A 17,834-nucleotide genomic window follows, 5' to 3' on the forward strand; every position below is an offset into this window, starting at 1 on the left:
ATAATTATTTAAAAAAATGTATATTTATTTAATTTTAAAAAACTAGTACAAGATATTACATTTATTGATGCTATTAAATTTTAGAGAAATTTATTAATGATATTATTAGACTTAAGTAAAAGCTAACATATTTACTATTATATTATTAGACGCATAAATTTCAATGAGCCCATCAAACATTTTAATGAGCTTAGTTTCAACCTTGAGCGTGGCTTATTTATTAATCAAGTGAGCTCGAATCAAGCTTGAGCAGCTTCTCCTAACAAGCTTGGCTTGCTGATCAACCTTAAGCATATCCCTCATGCAATAAACGAAACCATTAAGGTAAAGTTAGAACCAATAAATACTTATCTTTTCTCATATTAAAAGACTTGTTCTTGACAATCAATACTATACAACATCGACAGTTTCTCTGAAGATCGATTCAATGAGCTCCATCGCAAAGCAGAAGATTGAAGTAAAGTTTTGATGATTCAAGCACATGATTGAAAAGCAATAGTATACAAACTTTGGCTAAAGAAATTGCTTAGAAGTAAAATTTTCTTATGGAACTTATTTAAAGGATACCCATGCACCAAGTTGCAAAAGCAAAAACGTCTGTGATCTTACTGAATTAAACCCATGCACCACGTTGCAAAAGCAAAAGCGACTGATCTTACTGAACTAAAAAGATATTCATGAGCTAAGTGGTAAAAGTTCAACTCGGATGATGTTTCTTCCCATACTTTATAATTGACAAAACTGTCATAGTAGAATGAGAACCAGTACAATATCCTAATGCTGTTTCCAAAAAGATGCAAGAATCAGTGTTGTATCATAATGTATCATACGATATGCTATGATATGTATCGTATCTACGGGGTTTTCCGATGTGATACACACCATATCGCGATAGGGATGTGTATCTTATGATACACTCCCATGCGGTGCATGCCTTAAGATATGCTATAAATGCAGTTTAAGTGCACTCATTTCAATTTTTTTTTTCCAAAACATGTGAGGCCCCTTGTGGCTAGTTCGCATTCATCTCTAAAGAGCTTAAGAGTGATTTAGGGAGGTTTGTTGCAAAAAAAGAAGAAGAAGATAATGATGATGAAAATCATGATTGATGTTACCTAATTCATTTTTGGTTGAATTTTGAAAAAAAAATGATTATGTAAAATTTTTAAGTATTGAAAAAAATTTATGATATTTTTTTTGTTTATGTAAACACATTATTATGAATCTTGTGACTTTAGCTTAGATTTATTATTTAATATGCATATTATTTCATAGTTTGCAATTTTCTTGTGAGATATACATGCCATTTACAGCATATTATCTTGATTGTTTTATGCATGCCATTCATAGCACATAATTTATGATTTTTTTAGATTTTTCATATTTTTTAGATTTTTAAATTTTTTTTATTTGAAATATACGAATTTTTACGACACAATACTATAAGTATCATTGTTTGGGCCCGTCCGATATGGGTTATGATACGTTTTTTAGAACCTTGACAAGAATACATGTTCCCCAACAGTCAAAATATAAAATGATAATTCCTACATATATAATTTAACTCCTACTGCAAACAAACTTTTCTTTAGATGATTTTGATTTAATTAGCCATATAACTCCATAATCACAATGTTTTATCCATTTTTAGGGCATAATTATAGCCATTGGTTCCTTGTTCTGAATCTGAGCGCAAACATGTCTGAGTGTTCATATGATGATCATTGGAGAAAGAGGGCAAATACTCTTGAGGTTCCTTCTCAGGGAGGGATGGCTACTTGGGTGACAAATCATTATGTGAAGTTGTGAAATGAAAGTTCAAGTCAATAGAAATGGCTCAGTGAGGGTGGTGTCCAAACAAAAGCAAGGCCATTAACATGCTTGCCAAGGGGACAGAGATGTTATCATCGACCACCATGGTTATGGGAAGAGACTCCACAATTGTTGCAATCAAAGTAATTAAGGCCACCTTGCTTCCTGTACTTCCCCAGTCAAGAAGAAAATAACCAAGAGATTCAAAGTAGAAAAGCATCCTGCAAAAGAAAATCCTTCTCTGGTCAGTAACAATTCACAGGAATATATCAATAGTAACCTTGAAAATTGCAGGAGAGGCGATACCAAATCACAAAAACTAGCCAAGATATGTATACCTTAATCCAAATATGTCTGACCCAGCAAAAAGAAAGTAGATATGCCTGATCATCCTAGTTAACCCAGTCTACTATTCTAGTTCTGAAGAAGGCAAAAATGAAAGATACATTTCTAGAAACAAATGTAGATGTGGATATGGGCAAATGGTATAAATAGCTGATAATCTAAAAGGGTTAAATGATAAAAGATGTCAAAATGAACACCATGCTGACCCTATTCTCCCATAAATTGGCCGTTGGAAAAGTCTGCCACTACCGTAGTCTTGTGGTTACCTAAACCAAATACTTGTTTAGATGAAAGAACAAGCCTTGATTTTGCATTATATGAACCTATGGTCGCGAGTGAGATTAGGAAATCAAACCAAGTCTAGGTCATTGATTTTTCGTACAAGAATAGTTATTCAAATCACAATATAGCATAGTAATATGGACATATCTAGGCAACAGTAACAATCAACCATTCTACTGGTCTCTTCAGTGTCATCATATTCTAGGCCACTCTAGAGATGATCAAGCGCATATTAATTACTGTTATGTACGAGAACATGATGGAGAAATGGTTGCTTCATAACAGGACATCAATGCAACTTGATCAACACATGTTCTGTCTTAAGTTACAAAATAAATGAAAGCAATGGCAGGTATCAACTTCAAATAGCACACAGAAAGAAGAAAATCAAGTTGGAAGAAATATGGAATACAGAGAATAGATGGGGTAGAACTTGTGAGCTGCCAGTCAAAATAGAAGTCAGATTCATGAATACATTCTTCTTAGTATGTGTGTGTGCAAGCATTAGATGCACATAAAATGCGTAACAATTAAGTATAATACATGATAAAGACTAAAAAAAATGGCTGCAGTGGCATCATAGTCGCCAATATAATCCTCAGCAATTTCTTGGAAAGATTTTCCTCAGGAGTGTTTTCAAAAAGTTTTTTTTTCTTGGGAAAATATCTAAGGTTTTGAATTTTTAATGAATATCAAGAATAAAAAAAATATAAGTAATAGGTTTTATAGTATATTTCTTTCAAAAATATAAAGAAATAATTAAAAAAGGTAAAACAAAACAAATACTTGAAATCTACAAAAAATATGTTTTTTGAAAATCTAGGGAATATCTTGGGAAAATATCGTGATAATATCATTTTGAAAAAAAAGATGTATTTTGAAAAGAAATGCAGGAAACATAATACTCTCAACTCCTGAAATGTAGATCAATTGCAAAACTTCTATAAGTTGTCCAAAATATTTTCTCTTAAAGAGGTAAGTCTCTTGTCAATAGATCAACTCTGCTATTTCGGCCTCATTCTGCCTCCACTATCCTTTTTGTTTTTCATCAGTTAAAGGATAATCTATTTCTATGTGCTCAATGCAGCAAGCAGAAACAGTATTTACTGCTATAAAGAGTGGGCTACCATTATCATAATATACCGGCTTAATAAAAAGACTAAAATTTCCAAGAAATTTCAGCAACAGTTCCTGTGAATGACTAAATGATGAATCTTACAATTGATTTTGCATTTTACTATGCCATGATATGAGAATTTTTCTAGATATATGAAATAACATGATACTCCTGCTAGTTGCATCCAAATAACCAAGAATTAAATCAAGTTGTAGGTTCTTTATTTTTTCATTTGTTTTATTAAGTTGTATGTTCATCTAGACCAATTTTTGTTTAACTTAAATGTAAGTATCATGATTTTGTTCTTATTTAGTTATTTTAATTCTTGTTTAAGAGTGAAATCAAATGAGGTAGCTGGATAGTCAGTCAGACCATGATAACCGAGAGGTCAGTTTGAATTCCATGGGGATTATCCCAAGCTTGCCGATAAAAAAACAAACAAAAATCTTGTCCTGGAGTTATTTGGATATTAGTATTCAAATTTTCAATTTTTAATAGGATTTAGATATCTATATTCCAAATTCCATACAAAATGCTATATAAGAAATCTTAGGGTTTGTTTTGAGATGTTTGTTGTTTGCTTCACATTGCACAAATCTGGTCCAAATCTGCTGATTTTAAACCGCCATTAGATTTTGCTTAAAATTGTCCTCAAACTGTTTGTTTTAATTTTTTTTGGATATCAATGGCATACTTAATGTGCATATATATATATATATATATATATATATATATATATATATATATATATATATATATATATATATGTGAGTAGGGATTCGTCCAGGGCTGTACTTAACCAAACCTATCACCGGCCCAGTGAGCTGATTATATTTGTTAGGATGTTATGTTTTGAACTGTCATATGCATATAAACTGAAAACCTTTGGTTGTTAATAAAAGGTTACCAGATCTGAATTTTCTTTTACGTTGTGCAGCGGATATATTTTTCCAGCATGTTCATAGAGTCCATATTAATGTAATGTGTTACAAGATCTCTTTTCAGCCCAGCCAACTATCATTAGTTGGGGCTATTAATAAATATATTTTTTAAGTCCAACCAATTGTATTTTGCATGTTGATTTGCAAAACTATTTTGTTGTAAAGAATTTGATTTTTGATAAAAAGATAAAAGAGATAAACAGTATAATTAACATTTTTCTTCCTGGATATCCCTTCCACAGTGTGGAAATCCTGGATGGCGGTTTTGAGGAAACGTAAAGATACTAAAACTCCGTGTACGATTGTGCCCCTGAACCCAATATGGTGGTTCACTTTCCAGCAACAGTTTTAGAGAGTTTTCAGTCACTTTGCTTGAGGGTGGTATTGTAGACACAACTGTTGTTATTGGTATACCAAGAAAGTGACATCAGTAGATATTGATATCTCTAGTGTCTCAACATTAGATGTTGATTTCTAATATTTCAATGGATGATGTTGATTCCTAATATCGGTCGAGAGCCAAATGTGAAACCTAGTAATAAAATAAAAATTATGTGTTAAGCTACAACTGATAACCTATCTTAAACATTGAGAATTTGTTGTGCCCGTTTTGAGTATTTGCGAGTTTTAATGAAAAGTGAAACTAAACTTGTGTACATTTAATAGGGACATGCATGCAAAAGAGAACTCTGATAATAACTTAATAATTTATTCATGCATGTACATTGGAATCATGCCTATCTACTGTTCTGCATTAGTTCATGCATTCTTACTTGTTCTGTTTCATGTGAGATATTGTTTATACATGGTAATTGTTTTTTAATGCTTGAATGATAATTGAATTATGAGATTATTGTAGTTATTTCCTCTGAAAACTTACATGAATTTGATTTATATTTTTTCTTGCCTATTTGGATTTTTAGAGAAATTCGTACAAAGGATCTTTGATTTTTACCCCGTACTCCCTATGTTTTTCACAGGGTTTGAAGCTCAGTGATGAGGACGATTGCTACAGGGAGCCTACGAGACATTGATTACTTCTGATATTTTTTAATGGTGTGGCTCTATGATTTTAGACATTAATTTAATTATGTTCTTAAACTTTAATTATTGATTAATAAAGTTAGTTACGTGATTGTTGGTTCAATGTAAGATCTCTTGTGGTTTAGAAGTTGTTAAGTCTGTGAGGCCCCGGATCCTTGGGTTTTGGTTTCTGCAATTGTTTGAAAAAAAAAACACTTTTCAATGAGAATGAGTTGAGGTCGTTACAACAATGTTGGCATATATTTTTATGTCAACATTGTTCATAAACCATGCTAAAATTTTAGCATAGTTATTTTTCCAGTCCTCTACCTTTATTTAATGTTCATTGATGGCTTTAACATGATCATCTCCAACAAAAGCTTTTTAAGCACCTTCTTCAACCTTGGTGAGCTTTAATGATAGTTCAAGAGAAGCTCCCATCACAAAGCCCCAAAATTTTTTTCTTCAAAGACGATTTTCCATGGCCGAAATCCACATCAAGTAGTTGGATCCATTGAGTTTAAAGGAGAGCCCCACTCTTGATTCATGCTCCATGATAAAAAAGGAGATAGATAAAGACAAAGAAAGTGATAGTACCTTTGTCACGATCTTCAATCACCACAAATAATACTTTCAAGATCAAGAGAACCCAACGGGCTCTGATACCATGTAATGAAGTATGCAGAATTCAAAAGCACATATAAGTCCAAGAATGGACAATTACAAAAAGACAGACAAGTACACAAGTGCACACACAAAAGTCCACTAAGAGACAATGCCAAAAGCTAATAAAAAATTTATTATTGAAAGGAGATGGAAAAGGAATTAGAGAAATATGGGGGATCACTCCCCTATTTATATATAAACACTAGAGGAGGAGTCCATTGGGAGCTCCCTTTCATAGAGTCATTGGGGAGCTCCCAGCGGTCATATTTATGATCGTTGGGGCCCCAACGACTCTATGGAGTGGGGCCCCAATGATAATAAAAAGATAAAAGAAAAAAAGAAAAAAAATAGTTGTTTCTAATAAACAACTATTATTACATGTAAAAAGACAAAAATGCCCATATTGGGCAAACAGTTACAAAACAAATTTATATATATGTGTATATATATATATACATATACATGCATATATATATTTTTAACAACGATCACCAATGAAAATGAAAACATTCAGAGACTTGTATTTGTAAAATTCTCTGATGTGACATAAAGATTAAGCCTTCCAATGAAGACACTTAAAGACTTTGATCCTTCCCGTTGATTATTTTTGTATTTTCAAACTTTTGGTATATCACACCGTAAGTTCAAGGAGGAGTGTTAAGTTATGCATGCATATCTATATATATATATATATATATATATATATATATGTATGTATTTTCATGCATATATATATATATATATATATATATTATTTATAATAATGTAATAGGTAAATACCCATTAGGCGTATTTTGGTCATTTTAGTCCTTGTAATAGGATGTGACTATTACGGCACATTAGTACTTTTATTTTTTTTTCATTTTTTGTTTTTATAGGGACTATTTGGTCAAATATCAAATAGAGTTGTTGGGTTCTTTTTTCACTAGTCAACATAGAGTTGACTAGTCAATAGAGCTATTGGAATTGGAACAATCCAACAACTCTATTGCCCCCCCCCCCGTCTCTTGTATGTATATAAATAGGGGTTTTTATCCCCTTTCATTTTCTAATGTTTCTCTTAAGCATTCATGCTCAATAAGATGAATTTTTTTATGTTTTGTGTTCTTCTCTTTGGTTCTTTAATGTACTTAGTGCTTGTGTTGTGCCTTTGTGCTATTGTATTGTCCCTTTAGTGCTTGTGTTGTGCCTTTGTGCTCTTGTATTGTCCCTTAGTTGGACTTATGTATGTGCATGTGCACTTTTTGTTTATGAACTTGTAAGCCCTTAGAGGCCCTCATTTTGTATTTCCACATATTTCATTACATCTTCTTCATTAACCTCAAGGGAAAAGTTTTCGGCAAATTAACTAATAAAGTGTTGTACATAGGTAACACGGCCTTGCTATGCCTACAACTGTTTAAGGGTTTTCTGAGATTGAATTTGGATGGATTCCATCCTCGAATCCAACTGCAGAAATTTTGGTAACTTGTCACTCTTGCTTGAGATAGTAGTTAGTTGTTTGAGCCATAAATTTCAGCATTTATATGAATCAAATGCTATCTAACTAAACTGTTTGCAAATCTAAAAACCCTTAGCCGACCAGTCTCCTATATTAAATTGTCAACTAACATCAAGACAAACACTTTTAGGCAGTCAACACATGATATTTCAGTTCTCCAATGCCAACCATAGCTTGGCAGGACTTTTCAGCACGGCAGATCTCCTGACCTGACACCAGTTTCCCCATGTAATAAATGAAAAATACAATAAAATAAAATTCTTATAAGATAATGCATATGAAAAATATGAGCACATGAGTTACAACCAAAACAATAAGCTTTTCATTTCATTACAGAAATTAGTAAAATTACCTACAAAATGTTAGTATGAATAAAAAATTAAAAAGAAAGCCTAATGCTAAAATTACAAAACTTTCATGTCTGTAAATGTTGATCATTTATCATACAAGAAGTTATGGAACACATAAAAAACCATCCTTCTATGCTCTAGAACGAAAGATATTAATACATACCCCAGCGAAGATAATAGACCAAAGATGAACATAGATAGGCTGCCAGCCCAACTCTTATGCTCATTGTAGGGAAGCTTTTGAGTGCCAAATTTTCTACCCATTATATCAGCAACACCTGGAAATGTAACATGGTCTTAACAAATATAACTGGAGGAAGAATAACAGCCGAAAAATAAAGCTTAAGAAAATTAAGTACTAATATCAATAGAGAATTACCATCTCCAGCACACATCATAGCCAATGAGATCACCCCAACAGGAGATTCACGCCAGAAAAACAAAGCTGAGAACATCAATACCAGGACATAATACAAGGGGCCTCTCAGCAACTCCCTGTCAATTATTCTATTAATAGGCACTGGAAAATAGAGGTCTATCTATGACATCACAAACTATTATGAAATAAAATCAAAATTTTAGTTAAGTCTTACTCCGGTTTGCCTTCCCTTGTTACTGATTTCACCAGGCTTTCGTCCTTTGCTATTGAGAGACCATAAACAAGAAGCCTCAGCAAATTGGCTAAAGGTACCACTGAAGCAATAAAACGAGCCTCTGTAGAAGAGCTATAAACATGGGGGAATTTTCAGAAGATAGAGCTGTCTTCCACTACATAATAAGGAATTCAAGGTGACAATTTAGGATGCTTACAAGATTCATCCATATATTTTTACTCTTTCCATGATGAGAAACACAAAGATATGAAGATAGGGGAAGAGAAACTTCATTATATTTACCTGAACAAAGGCCAGGAAGTCATGAAAAGAAGTCCTGATAATACATGAACCAATTTACGACTCAGCTTCTGCAAAAAAATTAATTCAAAAACATCATAATCTTTGTCAATGAACTAATGACTCATCATGGTACACAGCAAGAAAGAAAGTAAAAAACACAGGCAGCCAGAAAACTCAGGTTAGTACAATGAACCTAACAAGAGTGGAGAAAAGGAACATAGATGAATTGCTAAAATCAATGTCTTTCATCAGTTTCGAACCAGAAAGTCTGAAAGGATATATCAAGGCCATAGTTTATTTTAGAAAGTTTTCCCTTACAAAATTCTTAATCGAACCTACAATTGGTTTATTAATTTTTCACTTCCGCACAATGTATCCCTGCAAATATTTTGAAAGCTGAATGGCTCAAGCTTTGTCTGTGTGTGTGTGTGCATATAAAATAAAGCATTATATTTTGTTTTTATACAAGTGACTTACACCTTTTGCTTAGAATTTTTCTTACTTGACTCTTTTTAAGCAGAATAATACTTTCTATATCATATACAAACATGTATATATCATCTGGCATAGTTGACGAAAAACATCTTATTCATTAAAATCCATGTCCTCTTGTACTACATGAACTACTGCTAAACTTAGTACAGTTTTTTTCTCACTTTTTTTAAGGCACTTTCAACCACAGTTATGGGGTTCTATACTTTAAGAAGTGATTTGCAACCAAAGTCCAACACTCCAAGCATACCAAGTTCAAATGATCATATCTTGCCATATGGAGGTGTTTGGGCCTTGGTGACCCACGAATGGCAACCCATGGTAGGGCTACACAACGAGCCAATCTAGCTCGGTTCAGCTCGGGCTTGACCTGTTTAAGCTTGGCTCGAACTCATCAAAAAAAAAACTTGCTGAGCTCCAACAACGGCTCCAGCTTAGTAGGCAAAATCGAGCCGAGCTTGAATAGGTAATCGAGCTTGGTTAAGCTTGATTCATATAGTTAATAACGCATCTAGGTATAGTATATGTACATATTTTGTTGACAAAACAAACAACAAAAAAGATCTCACCCTAACAAGTAAGATGTTGGGCATTTACAGAGGAGTATTGAGTTCGAATCTCAGCAGTGCTCTCTTGATTTCAATATTTTTGAAGTAAAGATGTTCAGCTCGAGCTCAATTTGAGCCGATCATGGACAGACGTGCTTCAAGTGTGGCTGACCTCAACAAAAGTTTGAACAGCCAGTTTTTTTAAGAGCTAAGAGCCAGCCCAAGCTTGGCTTAAACCAGGCTTGTGTGCAGCCCTAACCACTGGACCTAGAGACTTTGATTTCAATTTCCTAAAGGATACTTTTTGCTCCTAAACTAGTTCACATTATGATTTTTAATTTGACAAATCAAGCATGCACTATACACACACAAATACACATATAAACAAGCTGATAACCTTGTAAAGGAGGGCCCAAGTCAAACAAATAAGGTTATAGGCTCTTCAAATTTTGAAAAACAATATCTTATTTAGTTAGCTTGTGATATATTTAAGCAAGCACAATTTATTTTTTATTTCATTAAGAAAATTTTTAGCTCGTAAAAAGGAAGGAAAGGCCAATGCAAGAGAGAGAGTATAATTTATCATTTTTTTCGTTAAAATTAGCATAAGAATAAATGAGACTCTATACCTTTATCTAATGGGCATTATATTTCTTTAAGACACTCAATTACCCTTATGCCACATGGGCACCATTGTAGATACCGGTATGTAACCGATTTTATTATGTTTACCAAAATGACTAGTATAAAATGGAAAAAAGGTATAGAAGGAAACATGGAGTATCCATGTACTAGATATCTCTGAAACAATAGAAGAAAAAGAAAGGCAATCTAACCACAAACTATTACATATGTTGACATGTCATTTTCAAATCTTTTATAAGCTAGACAGTTACCTCATCAATTTAAAAAGTGTTTACTTACGCATACAATATATAACCATTACATATGTCGACATGTCATATATATAGGGAACTTCTATGATGGTACTGCACCACCATAATTTATGCTGGTACACACTTGATTTATATAGATCTAATCTCCAACAGCAAAATCTAACCATTGGATCATGTTTAGCATGTCCTATTTATTATTTCCATGTGTTAAGGTTGACTCAAATATGATGTTATATACCATTTTTAAAACACCGTTATTTTCATGAATGTGAGCCGTTGATTTTCACCTTCTCAAAAATAGAATCTTATGGAATAATAGATATGATGAAACCTTCTAACATGGTAAATAAACCATGCTAAGCACATCTGCACAGTTATATTTACCATTTGGTGGCTAGATCGATGCAAACAAGAGTGTATACCACTGTGTATATATATATATATATATATATATATATATATATATATATATATATATATATATATATATGTGTGTGTGTGTGTGTGTGTGTGTGCGAGAATCGGTGTTGTGGTGGTGCTCCGAGGTGGCTTTTCATACAGAAGAATCGATCCACAGCTAACTCATTTTGCTCTCCTACGGTCCTACCAACTTCTCTACCTAGGCAACTGTTAATTCTTAAAGAAGTACAAATGAACGACTCCGTACACCCTACCCGCCCTCAAACACCAATCTCCTGTTCGTTGAAGGCTAAGCAAGCGAAGCGTAGTAGCCCATGGAAGCAGCACTATTGCTCGCTGTTGGTTGGTAATTGCAGCCAACAAAAGTGCAGCTTAGTGTAATATCCACAGCTCCCATTCATGACCATTCCTCTTTTTTTTTACAATATATATATATATAGAGAGAGAGAGAGAGGTTCCCCCTATTGAGAATGTATATACTGTTTATTATGTATATTGTTTGACGGGTCTGGATCTGGACCTAATGTCTTTATGTATTCTTTACATGATTGATGTTATTGGATCTGAATTGATGTAACACAGACCCGATCTAATCTGTAACATATATATTATTGAATATAGGACACGATCCCACATTGGGAATCGTACCGCTCATTGCCGCCCCTCTTTCTCTCAAACTTTTTTCTCTTCTGTCGTGGCTGAACACTGGTGCATGACTTCTCACATGGTATCAAAGCAGGTCGAGGCGTAACTGGTGGGGGTCGGCCTAACCCCAGCTTGCCTTAAAAAAAACTGGGCTTCTAGTTGAGCCCAGCCGACTGCAGTCGGCTCGTAAAACCTCATAATATTGTGCCCAGTGGACTGCCTCGGCTAGGCTGGTTTAGCAAAAGAAAAAGAGAGCCCATCCGCCAGTCGGCTGAGCAGATTTCTTGACTGGTAATGCCCAGCAGCACCAAGTACCATTCAGTAAAATAAAATATGTATGGGCAGATTTAGATTCTGAGAAAAAAAAATTCTGGGCACTTTCAATGATGATACATCCCCAGTCGACAGGCGGTTTGGCTGGGCAATGATTTTTGGACAGAACTGAAACAGAAAAAATAAATAAATATATATATATATAATAAATATGTTATGTATATTCAGGTTTGCATGCAATACACATCCAGATGGACATGTAATGAATGTTCAGAATTACGTGAATGTATGTTCAAATTCATATGCAATGAATGTGCAGATTTTACCTCACATTGCTGATTCTTACATTGTATAAGACCAGAATTGCATATATATTCAGTTTTACATATGTGCTAGGACTTACATGTATGATTAGAATTACATGATCATATGCATATTCCGAATTTGCATGTTTACATGTATAGATTCAATGTTCATGTTTAGACATGTTTGTTTCCAGATTCATACATGTTAAATGCCTCACAGTTGTGTCCAGATTTGTATATGTAAAATGTTCATGTTATTCCAGATTTACACCTATTAAAAATTTGGCTTTTATGCATGTGGAAGTATAGTCTGGTGCATGTGTTATATGCAGTTGTGCATGTCTGTACTTGTTCAGTTTTTGCATGAAAATAAATAGACTATTATGCACGTTTGCATATGAGCATTGGATTATTCTTATGAGACTACCAATGTTGTCCCGTGTGCGGGCAACAATGGGTTGGAATCAGTGGGTAAGTGTTGTATCCTGAGCTTGCTGAAATGGCAAAAGAGTTGTCGGTTATGCATGTTTATACTATTTAATGTAATGCTTACATACATATGTATGATATAAAATGTGAATCCTGAAATGTGTGTTTGTTGTTGCACTCGCATGATCACATGCATGGTTGCATATCGAAAATAAGACAAATCATGAAAAGAAAGATGTATTTTTGAAATCATGAGATTGTATGCATGTGGAATTTGTTATTCTTGTACATTCTTACTTGATGTATATGAATGTGCATATGAAAGTATCTTAAATGATTGCATAAGTGGCATGCTGATTGTGGTTTTTGCATAAAATGCATCAGCGGTCTAATGTGAACCACTGTAGGCCATGTGAGCCACGAACAGGTATTACTCTAAGTTTTTATTGAATGCATTGCAAATTCCATAAAGCTTTATTGGTCTTTTAAACAAATTACACTGTTACCTATGGTAACGGGCTGAGGTCCCATGTTGTGTTTTGCATGTTGATTTGCAAAACAATTATTGTGTAAAGAACCCGTCTATTGATAAAAAGATAAAATAAAGAAAATAGTGTAATTAATGTTTTCCTGGATATCCCTTCCACAGTGTGGGAATCCTGGATTGCAGTTTTATGGAATTGTAAAGATACTAAAATTCCGTGTGCAATTGTGCCCCTGAACCCAACTAGGTGGTTCACCTCCCAACCACGGTTTTAGGGAGATTATGCCACTTTGCCTGAGGGTGGTATGTAGACTTAGCTGTTGTTATTGGTACACCAAGAAAGTAACATTAGTAAATGTTGATTTTTCTAGTGTCTCGACATTAGATGTTGATTTCTAATGTTCTGATGAATGATGTTAATTTCTGATATTGGTCGAAAGCTAAGTGTGGAACCCAATAATAAAATAAAAATTGTGTGTTAAGCTACAACTAGGAACCTAACTTGAACTTGAGAATTGTTGTGCCTGTTTTTTAATATCTGTGGATTTTAATGAAAGTGAAACTAAAATTATGTGCAATTAATAGAAACATGGATACAAAAGAAAACTCGGATAATAACTTAATAAGTTATTCATGCATGTGTATTGATTCCGTGCATATTTATTATTCTGCATTAGATCATATATCTTTACTGCTTTTTTACTTGTGATATATTCTTGTTGCATGATTCCTGTTCTTAAAATGCTTAAATGGATATTTGCAGTATAAGATAATTAATATATTTTTTCTAAAATGTTGCATGAATTTGATTTATGTTCTTATTGCTTATTTGATTTATTAGAGGGATTCGTATGCAGGATCTATGATTCTAACACCATATTTATTATGTCTTTCACAGCCTTTGATGCCCAGTGATGAGAGAGGCTGCTACTGCGAGCTACGAGGACCACGGGACTACTTGACATTCTACTTTGGGAAAGAGTGGCTCTACATTTTGTCTTAGTTGACTTTCTTTTACTTATTGTTCTTAAACTCTATTGATTAATGAATAAAGTCATTTTGGTTTGAAAAATGGCGGTGTAAGCTCCCTTGTGGTTGTAGATGTGATATGATTATAAGACTCCAGGGTCTCTGGGATTATTTGTGCAATTGTTTTAAAAGAAAAAAAAATAATTTTACTTTTTTCATAGGTATGAGTTGGGGTCGTTACATCCTTGGAGTCTTCTTGATTGATGAGATTCATGAATGAGTCCTTCTTGAAGTTGGACTCCTGATTCTTCTTGAAGTCATGAACTATCTTGAAATCATGTGGGCTCACACGAGGAAGCCCCACATGCCCATCTTGATCATCTTCTTTATCAGAAAGAAAGAAAGGAAAGCACATTTTTTTTTCTTTTTCAATTTTTTTGTTTTATTTTTTTAATCCCGAGATATAATGGAAAAACTATAATATCCTGATATTATACCTTGCCGAGATATAGCCGATACCGATATTTATGACTATGATACAACATGCAGTAAGCATAAAATCTGATAAAAAAAAAACATCTTCCCACAGCAAGACTCAAACACAATTAATGGGGAGAACCAGGAACCACAATAAGTCTTTGTGCTTGTCACATCCGTAAGCATCCAAACACAGTAATATCCATTATCACCCACAAGTAAATCCAAATTTACCAAAACCCCAATTTCAAAAGCAAAAGGGAAACAAAAAGAAAAAGAAATCCCCACCCTTATTTCCATGAGGTAGTAGCTACTAAGGAGACATTCAAATGCTTCAAATTTTAGACCAGATTCCGTGAACTCAAGCCCTTCATTTGAAAATCTCATTTTCCCACAAGAAACAATATCCAGACTTTGCTGAAACCGGGGATTTTGAGTGGCCCACATCCATTCATTCACTGGAAGAAAGGAATTCCTGATGGATGAGACCCAAAGAGGTGAAACTGGGAACTCTTATGTCATCTCTTTCCTGTACCAAAGTGACAGAGGGCAAAGACATTCCTCTGTTTGGATGAGGCCCAAATGAATATCGTGCTGTAATTTCTTTCTGCTATGTACCAAACACAGCCTAATAAGTATCAATCCAAAAATCAAAGGTCATAATAGTAAGTTTTCCCAAGCATCCAACCCACATTATCCATAGATTACTCACACTAAAATGAAAAAGTCAAACAATCTTCATATCATGCTGTCAGCTGTACAAAACTAAAGGGAATCTTTGGTATTAACAAGATGGTGGAGGGGATTCTTGAGAGATAACTTCCGCCACCTCTGTTTCATGTTCTTTCCTATGAAAGAGGCCCTTTCATAAGAAAGAAGGCGTCTTTTCTAAAGGGGGTGAAACAAACATCTTCATGAGAAATATGTGATAGGTCCACATAATAAATACAAAAAAACAACTTTCCTATCAAAAGAAATTCACACCTCCCCTCGTGGGGAAGAACTTTCCATCCTGGGTGTTCCATTCAAGGGTGTAACAAACGCCCCCTAAATATTGCATCAGAATTGATGGCATTCCTTTTTTTTTTGAGATATGATAATGGTCAAGAAATGATTTTCATTTTCCCAGAAATCCATGAGTACAAGCATTAAACCAAGAAAATTATGGAGAGGAAAAGAACAAGAGAGGATGACATGAGAAAACTATGAAGGTGAAGGTGGTGGCGGAGGTGGTGTCGTACTAATGGTGATGATAATGATGATGATTATTGTGTTGGTACCTGGCCAATGAGCCCCCTGTCAGTGAGGGAATCGAAGCATAAGACCAGAGAGTAAGCTCCCACCAGCACTAGGCTCATTGCCACCGTATCCTGCGCCAAATTAGTGTTGAAGGAGAAATCAAACGTACGAAGAAGGGAACGAGGAGAAACCACCCAGGGAGTCCTCAGGCCATGCCTCCGAGAGCCTCTCCGCATGAAATGGCTGCCGGAAGGGTTCCTGCTTCTCCACGGATTCCTCACAGGAGGCAGGAAACTAACATCCATGGGGATGACCCATTTTGCGGAAATGACTATGAGGCAAGAAGATGGTGCCCCCTTAACCCCCATCCCTTCCTGATTCTTACCCTTCACCCTTGTGGGCACCCTTGATTCTCCATGGATGGACTGGTTTTGTGAAGGAAAGAGGATGCACTCTTGGTGGGACTGCTAATTCAAGCCTACCAATTTGAGAAAGATGGAAGTGGGGCTGGTTGTGAAATCCTAGATGGTTGGGTTGGCATGACTGCGCTCTCTCTTCCTTTCTCAGCTTGTGGTCCAAGGCAGGCAGGGTGGCCGTGGGGCCCACCCGGGGTTTTCCATGGTGAGGGTTCCTCGTCATAAAATAACTTGTATTGCATGCTTTCGAGAGTGGATCAGACGAAACGCTTGTATCAACACTTGCACTGTCACCCAGCCCACCACTTGCACTGTCACCACTTGCACTGTCACCCAGCACCACCACTTGCATCTCGAGAGGACAAAACGTGCTGTCCTGCCCTGCCCTGTCCATGCGCCCTTGAATTTTTTTTTTTTTTTTTTTTTGCGCAACCGAGGTTGGGGTGTCAACGGGCCGGGTTTGGTTAACACTCCGGTGAAACCAGACCTGGCTCCCATAAAAACTACGTGAATCAGACTCAGGCCATACCGGGTAAAATACTATTTTTTATCATTTTTACATTGAGAAATTGTAGGTCTTAATCTGAGCTCGGGTCGGGCCACATACTATACCCAACTCCATGTATTAATCAGACTTAGGTCTTAATCGGGTCTTCTTATTTATCACCATACCTGTACCCTATAAGGTTTTGGCACGGGTGGGGTCTGGTTAAACCCAACCCGTTGACACTCCCAAATCAGGGAAGGCACGGATAAGCAGCGGACTCTGTTTTTGTATCTACGGGATGCACTCAGTGGCCGTTTGTGTACCCAGCGTTTCGTCGGTGCTCGGATTCATGTGGGGGCCCAAGCACTGGGCATCATGCGGATGCACGGGGGGGACGACGACACAAACGCCGGTCGCTTGTCCATGCAATAAACGGCAAGAAAGTTGCTCATTTGTCACGTAATATGTCAATAATATCTTTATCGTTTTGAATGAACGGCCAAAAGCAAAGCAAAGCGTCTGTGGTGGTTGGATCGTGGTTGGATGTCATTAATAGATGAGGGAAGGTACCTCTGACCTCCCCAGGGGTGAAGCTATATACCCTCAGTAAAATATCTCTTTTTCTCTCACTCCTTTTGTCGGTCGGCCCATTGCCACACACCTATGTCCACCCTAATTTCGATTTTTAGCTCAGATTACAACTAGATCTGGTCTCTAAGGGTTTAGACATGCTTTGTATATATGTGATCTCACCTTCAATGATTGGATCCTACTTGAATAAGCTGGATCTAGTTGCTACAAGTCTACTTTGAGTGTCCATG

General features: G+C 35.4%; 1 protein-coding gene across 2 annotated transcripts; it reads right to left on the minus strand.

Annotated features, from left to right (window-relative positions):
* Nucleotides 1–1,582: 1,582 nt before the first annotated feature.
* Nucleotides 1,583–16,642, minus strand: LOC149827859 (putative phytol kinase 1, chloroplastic). Of its 2 annotated transcripts, XM_090019693.1 has the most exons (7): nt 16,496–16,637; nt 16,152–16,241; nt 8,934–9,001; nt 8,631–8,762; nt 8,417–8,532; nt 8,201–8,315; nt 1,583–2,033 (listed from the first exon to the last, which is right to left on the minus strand). In XM_090019693.1, the coding sequence occupies exons 2-7, from the start codon at nt 16,227–16,229 to the stop codon at nt 1,838–1,840; spliced, it is 705 nt and encodes a 234-aa protein (XP_089875819.1). In that variant the 5' UTR covers nt 16,230–16,241; nt 16,496–16,637; the 3' UTR covers nt 1,583–1,837. The 2 variants fall into 2 exon arrangements, with proteins under 2 accessions (XP_089875819.1, XP_089875818.1); XM_090019692.1 differs by having other exon boundaries at nt 16,152–16,642.
* Nucleotides 16,643–17,834: the final 1,192 nt, after the last annotated feature.

This window comes from Nuphar pumila, chromosome 10 (genome assembly GCF_984573655.1).
Source record: "Nuphar pumila chromosome 10, dmNupPumi1.hap1.1, whole genome shotgun sequence".
NCBI lineage: Eukaryota > Viridiplantae > Streptophyta > Magnoliopsida > Nymphaeales > Nymphaeaceae > Nuphar > Nuphar pumila.

Bases quoted from the DNA above. Each gene is read 5' to 3' on its own strand.
- LOC149827859 (XM_090019692.1), bottom strand. From the start codon at position 16,478: ATGGGGGTTAAGGGGGCACCATCTTCTTGCCTCATAGTCATTTCCGCA. The intron at 9,002-16,151 runs GTACCAACACAA...ATTTTTTTGCAG, and splicing joins ACAGGGGGCTCATTGGCCAG to AAGCTGAGTCGTAAATTGGT. The intron at 2,034-8,200 runs GTATGTATTAAT...TTTCTTTTGCAG, and splicing joins GGTCTATTATCTTCGCTGGG to GATGCTTTTCTACTTTGAAT.